At 36.2% G+C, this 8652-nt stretch overlaps 1 protein-coding gene across 1 annotated transcript; it reads left to right on the top strand.

The window, feature by feature from the left end:
- The first annotated feature begins 2317 nt into the window (after positions 1 to 2317).
- Positions 2318 to 6729, top strand: LOC105060027 (uncharacterized). Its single transcript, XM_010943596.4, has 6 exons — positions 2318 to 2768; positions 3720 to 3961; positions 5207 to 5413; positions 5490 to 5580; positions 5691 to 5961; positions 6263 to 6729. The coding sequence occupies exons 1-6, from the start codon at positions 2464 to 2466 to the stop codon at positions 6623 to 6625; spliced, it is 1479 nt and encodes a 492-aa protein (XP_010941898.1). The 5' UTR covers positions 2318 to 2463; the 3' UTR covers positions 6626 to 6729.
- The last annotated feature ends 1923 nt before the right edge of the window (positions 6730 to 8652 follow it).

The raw sequence follows: 8652 nt of genomic DNA, 5'->3' as shown, positions 1-8652 counted from the left end.
AGCCAAATGGCCAGGTTTTTTCTCTGTATAAGATCTAAAAGTGGTGCCTACCTTGTACCTAGCCACATGGCCCAAATATAAGTCCCGTCGAAGTTAGTATGGTGCAACATAAGAACAATTTGCTCCATTTAGGGCTCATCCAAGCGTGATCAACGAACAGATGGAATTGTCAAGTCCAAGACCGAACAAAAAAAATGTAAAATCCATTCTCTTGTTATCTATACTAAATCCTTTCTTAATAGTGCTAAACTTAGATTGCATGTTGTATATTTTCTCCAAGTAATTTTGATGATAAGACATAGCTATCCATTAAATAATGATCAGATTGCATCTCCATTGCAAAAAAAAAAAAAAATCATCTATAGATCCCTAGATAGATCCAAAATTATTTTTAAGTCTCTAAATTTTTGAAGTTCAATAAAAAATCCCTGAAATGCTAAGAAGTTATTTCTGTATAATCAAGATATATACCTGTAACCTGAACATAAACGTACATAACCAGATATTGAAACTAGATAACATGTGTAACCTGAATATAACTTGTGTAACTTGAACATAAATCTGTATAACTTAAATATGGATCTGTGTAATCAATCTGTGTAGATGGTAGGGATCTAAAAATAATTTTTTAATATTTCAGAGATTTTTTATTGAACTTGAAAAGTTCAGAAATTTAAAAATAATTTTAAATCTACTTAGAGATCTATAGATAATTTTTTTTTTAAAAAAAATACATCTCTTTTCTACATGTGATGGCTCTACTTTATCATGGCATACAAAAGAAAAAAATAACATCACTCTCATGTGCTAAATTTTTCTCTAGCTTAAGCATGGGTTGCCGACCATGCTGATGATACCCAAGAATATCAAAAGCTCTATTGTGAAAGCCAAAGTATTTTCTGTCATATCAAATAGATAGTCATATATATGAACTATTTGGAGAAAAAGAAACACTAAATCAACATGAAAGCCTCACCGTGAACTAATCGTTGGTGCTTTTATATATAGTATGGAAGAATTGCAATATTTCTACTTGGACAAAGTGTTATTTTTAGATTCTTCCCTCAGTAATTAAAGATTAGTCTACCAACTGACTTCCACATGCCCAAATTATAAAACTATTGACCAATTATTAGATTTCTAAAATTAACAATTATTAGATTTCTAAAATTCTTGCTGAATCCCATAAGATCTAGTAATTCCGCATTGGACCAGAATTCTATATGGTGGTCCATCTTCTCTTTCTAAGCCTTCCTCTTACGAAATTTTCTTATGAACTAGGTACAAAACCCTAAAAATTGAATCCACTTTTGCCCCATCCAACCTAGGCAACCAGGTTTTTTCTCGATATAAGATCTATAATAAAAAAAAAAAGTAATTTTTTATGCACCACATGCAGTGCAGCAAAAATATACTGTTCCATCTTATTAGGTTACATAACTATCGCTTTTCAATACGCATTTAATGCCTCCAGTTCTATTTTTTTATTTGAAATTTTGAATGACAAAAATGTCCATCTTCTTTTAAAAAAATTATGACATCCTGTGGACATATTATGACATCTTACAGTCAATTTATGACTTCCTACACAGCATGAAGTCATAATTTTCTTCCAGAAGTCATAAAGAAAAAAAAGAACATTTTAGTCATTGAAAATTTATGAAATTTTTAAATAACAAAAATATCCCTTCCTTCCTTATGATGAGTAAACATTTGTTGCAACGGTGATATCATGTCAAACTTGTAACAAGCCAATCAAAAATCAAGAATCGGTGGGGCAGTGTGGGGCATCATTACGAAAATCGATAAAATACATGGCAATCGATGAAATGCAAGCATTCTCATTGGGTTGTAATAAATTTGATATGATATCACTATTATAATAAAATTTTTCTCCTTTATGATATCTTGTGGCTAAATTATGACTTGTTGTTTTGCAGGAAGTCATAATTTGACCGCAGGATGTCATAATATGCTAGAGAATATCATAATTTTTTTGAAAAAAGAGAGATATTTTTATCATTTAAAATTTTAAATAAAAAAAGTAGAACTATAGATATTAAATATATATTAGAAAGTGATCGCTATATGGCCCAATGCGGTGCACAAAATTTTTCTCTAAAAAAAAAAAAAAAAAGGGTTTCCCTGGCCACATGGGCCAAATATATGGCCCGCCTAATTTTAGACGGTCCAATGTAGGCGTGTTGGGCTCCACTCAAGGCTGACCCATATCCATCGATGAAAACATCGTCCCTCCCTCACAAAACTTTCCCGGCAAACGACTGCCCAGAAAGATGAAACCCACCAGCAAAGTCTCGCCGCGTCAAACATCACCGTCCGCTCTTCCAATCCCGCCCAAAACAAACCCCGTTCCGTCTCCCTGAAGTACTCCCATTTTAAAGTCAGTCTTCCGCCTTAGAGCTCGGAGGGTTTCCAGGTCCCTTCGAGGGTTACTATTCCACCATGGCTTCCCCCAACCAGGCTGCCGCGTTGGAGTTGGTCGAAGAGGGGCAGAACCTAGCGCGGGATACCGTCGCTCCCGAGGCCGAGCAAACCCCAACTCCGGAGGAGCAGGGGAATGGCCCGAGCCTCGAAGGAAATGGCGATTCCTCAAGCGGCGGAGGAGCTGGGTTTTCCGGCCCGGAAGAGGAGAGTTCCAAATATGCCCTAGCCCGCGCGGATGAGTTTTTCGAGAAGGGATCGAAGGCGATAGAGGATGGGGATTTCGTTGATGCCGTGGATTGTCTGAGCCGCGCCCTAGAAATCAGGTTAGGTTTTTCCTTTTCAGTTATTACTTCTTGGATTTTTCCTTTTTCTTTCTTTTTGTCTTTTTGCCAGCGTGCTTTGATTCCTCACCGAAATGCGTACTATGCTCTCGCCCCTATAGCCACAATTCCATTTTATATACCTTTTTCTCTCTAATTATTGTTATTGTTTTTGATATTTTGGCCTCAATATTTCATTCTCGGTTGTTGTGGGACTGATAACCAATAATTTTGATTCGCAAAGTTTTCGAAAGTTGTGATGAAGTTTTATGTTGACAAATTGAGGGGTAAGGTTTGAATTTTGAATTTGTCCTCGAGAGCATCAAGTTATTTTAAAGTTCCTGTCTTTTTATTTTATTTTATTTTATCATCACAGCAAGCGTCACCAATTTTGTCTGGGTCTTGGTCATGTTCCAGTTAAGCTTGCTATTCCTTTCCGCTTGATGACGTTGAGCTGGTTATTGAAAAGCCAAAACTCAGTTTGTAGGATCTGGTCAGGTGCTTGTGTTTGGCTGGAGTCAGCTTGTGAGTGACAGTAGAAAGATCAAAATTATATGTTAGTTGGATGCTGTTTTATCTTTGTCTTCCAAAAATTTTAGAGGTGCGTGTCACTGAAAAATTGTTCAAAAAAAGATATACGATATTTTTAATGTGTACATCATGTGTATATGTATGTATCGTTTATGTACTTACATATGTCTGTATGTTTTTGTATGCATGTGCATGTGCCTTATGAATTATTTGCTGATTATCATTATGACTATATTATTCTAAAGCTGTTCAGCTTTGAACAAATAGATCATTTGTTTTACAAGATGACACTTATATTTTTGTCAAACTTTAATGAGGTAAAAAAAAACAAAAAAAAAAAAGGAAAAGCAATAAACCATTGTCTACTGCAGATAATGCTTTTCATCATTAAGAGAAGTTAACCCACATATTCTAATTATTCAGGGTTGCACATTATGGAGAACTTTCTCAGGAATGTGCTAGCGCCTATTATAAATATGGATGTGCACTATTATACAAGGCTCAAGAAGAAGCTGATCCATTGGGTAATATTCCTAAGAACACTCCAACAAACCTGGAGAATGATAAAACTAGTAGTAATGTGGAAAATAGTGGAAGCTCAAAGGCTTCTTCTACTGATGCAAAAGAAGACATTCCATGTGGTGACAATGAGGAAGCTGGTGAAGGTATGCATCTCTATGTAAGCCATGTCATTGTTATCATTATTGGGTTGAAAAGATTGTGCTTTTATTCAGTTCAGATTATGATGAATGCAATTGATCATAGCCGTTGTGTCTAAGTGAAACATGTTGATTCACTTTTGGCTTTTAAAAGCAAATTTGCTGTAAATGTGGTCAATTGGGTGAAATATTCTTAATTCAAGAAGTCTTTTGTCAGACTTGAAGTTTACATGCACCTCCTAAGGAAAGAAATCAACTCACCTATTCTGATCTGGCAGAACATGCTATTCTAAATAGGATGACTCTGAATGTGGAGTGACCTAGTTTACAGACATGGGAAATAGGTAGAACATCAAATTGATAAACATTTGATAACCCTGGTCAATATAGTTAAGAAGTAGGCATTGCATGTGTGAAAAGTTTTTGAACCCTTAAGCCAGCCAACTATTTACATATTTTGATTCCCAATTATAGATATTTCTTAGTAATCTTGTGAAGGGCTTTGACCACCAACATCTCCCCCAGGAAAAGGGGAAGGGAATCTTCTGAGGGACAAGGAAAGAGATGTTTCTACATTATCCTTTTAAATAATCAATTAATGATAATGGCCTGTGAGGGCACCTATCATCCATATTAGGTTTGTTGATTGTTGAGGAGCTGTCTCATAGAAAATCTCAATGAATAGAAGTTCCTTTCTCTTTCTATCTTGATCTTTTGGTATTCATGGTATGCTTGAAAATTAGGTTTCATTATTGTCAACATTAGGATGAAATGAAATGGGAACTGAAATTTAGTCAGAAGGATGTACCTTTTTTGTTGTTCTCATGTCTTTTTAAAGATTTACTTTTCGAATCTTCATTGGTAGAATCATTAGATAAAGTCAAACCAAAGTACACGATTTGATTCTTTTCATGGGGCTCTAAAATTTCAATTGCTATTCTAGGAAGTGCTTTTGCTGACTGGGAAAATTCACTGGTATCCACATTGCAATTACTTGAATGTCCTCACAAGCCTTGAACAATAACTTTTTCCAGATTTTTTTTTTTGTTCTCCCCTTCCTTTCTGATATAGTCTATCTATATGCTTTGAAGTTGTTAGCATTGTTTTTTTTTTTGCTTTAAAAGCATGTTGGCATCTTGAATAATTCTTGATGATATACTTGCCGTTTCTGTAGTTTATTGCACATAGACATTTCCAATTCCTTATTCTAGTGTTAACAATATCATGACTTCTCGAATGTTTCCCTGAAAGATGGCAGTGACAAGGATCAGGAAGATGGTAATGAGGAAAGTGAAGGAGATGGTGAGGTTTTGGCAGAAGCAGATGAAGATGACTCTGATTTAGATCTGGCATGGAAAATGCTAGATGTTGCTAGAGCAATTGTTGAGAAGTGCCCAGAAGACTCTTTGGAGAAAGTAAATATTTTGGCTGCTCTAGGAGAGGTGTCCATGGAAAGAGGTTAGCTTTTAATTATGTGTAGCAGCAGCTGTCAGAAATTATATTGAACTAATAACTTCTTTTGTTCAAATTGCAGAGGATATTGAGACTTCCCTCAGTGACTATCAGAAAGCTTTATCCATTCTGGAACGTCTGGTTGAGCCAGATCATCGACGAATCGTTGAATTGTATCCTTATCAAGTAGAACATCGCTAGTAACAAGATCATTTTCTGGAATGAGAAATCAATCAATTTTGTCATAATATTTTTTTTTTAAGCTCACTTAACTTGAATATAGAAATTTTAGGATATGTTTGGTGTTGGAGATCGGGTCAAAGATTGAAGAGGCTATTCCCTATTGTGAAAAGGCTATCTCCTTGTGCAAATCCCGTACACAAAGACTCAAGGAAAATGCAATGGGGTCAACAGATTCTGCAGCAGCCAATGGGGACTCTATGTCTGATGCAGGTAAAAGTGGCAATTGCGCTGGTGGAACCAGTTCCAGATTGTCTAATTTGAAGGAAGAGATGGACTGTCTTGGTGGCATCGTGACTGAGCTTGAAAAGAAGGTAGCTGGAATTCTGCAGGTTAAATTATTTAGCATTTTAAAAAGTATATTTAATATTAAGTAAATAACACAAGTTTCTATATGACTGCTCTTACTGAGACAAAAGTAAGGCATATTTTATTGTTTTAGAGGTTTGACTTTTATATATATTTATATAGATATTTCCTTTTTGGCTACACTTAACATATGAATCAGATGCTGGAGCAGTTGTGTTCTCAATAACTTCTAACAAGAGGTTATGTGTAGACAGAATATATCCTTGGGAGTGAAAGAAATTAAGTTTTTAACCTTTTGGAATGCAGCTCAAAGACCTGCAGCAAATCAAGTCAAATCCAAGCCCTATTGTGTCTGGAGTTATGAAAGCATTTGCTTCTAAGTCATCATCTGGTGAGAATAACCTGCCAGAGAATGCATGCAGATCTTTTTCTTTGAGCTCTTCACAAATGGGAACTACTGGTGCTGGTTTTGATTCACCATCTATTGCTACTGCTGCAACGAATGGTGGTGTAACACATCTGGGGGTTGTAGGGAGAGGCATAAAGCGGGCAACTGTAAGCCCAGCTGGTGCAGAGCCATCTCTGAAGAAGCCTATGTTGGATTCATCTTCAGAGAAAGCTGATAGCAGCCCTTCAGAGGCTATCAATTCCATAGCCCAAGATTCTTAAACTTCATGAAAGAAAGTACTCATATGCTGCTCTTATTTTTCAGCTTTTACTGTATGACTTAATGCTAGTGCAATGTATGACTTCTGTCGCTTGATTGCTCTGAACTTGTATTGTTCCAGTAGGAGGTTTGATATGCTGCTATTCTGTTAGCTTGCTACTTGCTGAATGTAGATCTACTTTGTATGGTTTCTTACTTAGAGCTTGCTTTTCTAGCTTCTTGTGCATATGTGTAAAGTTCACGGCTATCATCATTTTATTTATATGTATGATGCATTAATTTGCTACAAAATATAGAAACAGTGTTTTTCTTAATGATGGCACATACATGTATATGTTCAAATTAAAGGGTGAAACAATTAGAGAAATCAGTAGTGAAGAGTTGTGCCAATGTGTTGATTGAGGTACACCTTTTATTCATACAGCTGTATGCTGAATTGTTTCAGGTACACCATGTTTTAACGTTAGGGTTGCAACCAAGCTGAGCTTTTCCGAGCTGAGTATTTGGCTCCTCGGGTTTTGTTGGCTATGAGGGGGTCCTGAGCTCAAGTTGAGCTTGAGAGCTTGAGCCCAGTTTGATTATGTTCAAGCTTTGGTTCATATATCATTTCAATTCAGCTTTGATGAACTTATTGTTGAGCCTAGCCTAGCTTCTTTTCAATTTTGCAAAGTTGAGGTGTTCTAGCTAGGGTTATTTATTAGCAAGCTTTAGAAAATGTCCAGGCTAGGCTTATTACCGAGCTTCGAGCAAACTATTACTGAGCCTAGCCCGATCTCTTCCTGCACAGCTTGGTCCGTTATGCAACTCTATTTCATACCACTGAAGATTCTTCTTTCTTCAGGGTTACACATTCATAGGAAATCGATATTTGTGCTATTGCACACCAGCTGCATTGGCAATGGGCGGGAGTTCTTGCTTCGGCTCTTGATTATGGTGAGCCCTGATCCCACCAGCAAAGGCTCAGGCCTGGTTCGGATGGGTACAGGGTGGGGACTAACATGTCAGAGAGAGAAGATGTCCTAAGCCTTGCTTTGCCAAATGGAGAAGCCTTCTGATTCCAACTCTTATTTAATAATACATAGCTCGCACTACTGGTAAATTAGTAAAAAGTGCAGAATTTGACATTATTTCTGGAGATTCAACTACATCCATACCCATTATGAAAAGCAGGTGTGCAACATCTTCTAATAATGAGTTTTCTTGCCCATCTACATTTTTGAGGCTCTGTTAGTGTTGATTCTATCATGAGCATGGGCAGGCTGTCCAGCTTAATGGTCAAGGTGCATTATAGCAACCACAAGCAATGCCCATATTTTCAAACATGCAGCATATTATTAATGTTATTTACTATACATGAACATTATCCTATAAAGTAGATATAATATTGGAATAAGCTTTGTGCTTACCAAATAGCATTTGGAAGGAGATATAACTAAAAAATAGTTATGCCCATCAAACTTGCTTATAACCGGCATAACTATTGAATGGGAAAATTGTCCTAAACTATTTTTTAACTATTATTCATCATGAAGACATCTTTTATATGAATTATTTTTTTAAGAACATAAGTCATCATTCGAATTTTGCTATTCAAAAGTAGAGCTACACACACACATTTTTTAAGAACAGAAGTCATCATTCAAATTGTGCTATGCAAAAGTAGAGCTACACACACACACACACACACATATATATATATATATATATATATTATTATGGTATCATAAATATCTCGGATCAGTGTGTTATCATGAATACCTCAGACCAACGAGCTATCTTCATGATTGCTGACCTAAGCATCGAGCTGAGGTATGTGGAGCTGAACTATTTGTATTCAATCTGATATGCGATCTTTGTGGCACATGAACTTTCTTCATTATCTTGGACAGTGAATTTTCTAGCACGTGCAGTTGCTGTTCATCATAAATGAATAAGTTCGGACGTAACTAACTCCCCCATATCTCACGAAAGTATATAAGGATTAGAATATCTTGCCCATTAACAGCACGTCTAACAGTTCGATAATCTC

This window comes from Elaeis guineensis, chromosome 6, assembly GCF_000442705.2.
Source record: "Elaeis guineensis isolate ETL-2024a chromosome 6, EG11, whole genome shotgun sequence".
In the NCBI taxonomy this organism is placed as follows: Eukaryota; Viridiplantae; Streptophyta; class Magnoliopsida; order Arecales; family Arecaceae; genus Elaeis; species Elaeis guineensis.
The sequence above is the reverse complement of the archived record's forward strand: the minus strand, read 5'-3'. Positions and strand labels throughout refer to the sequence as shown.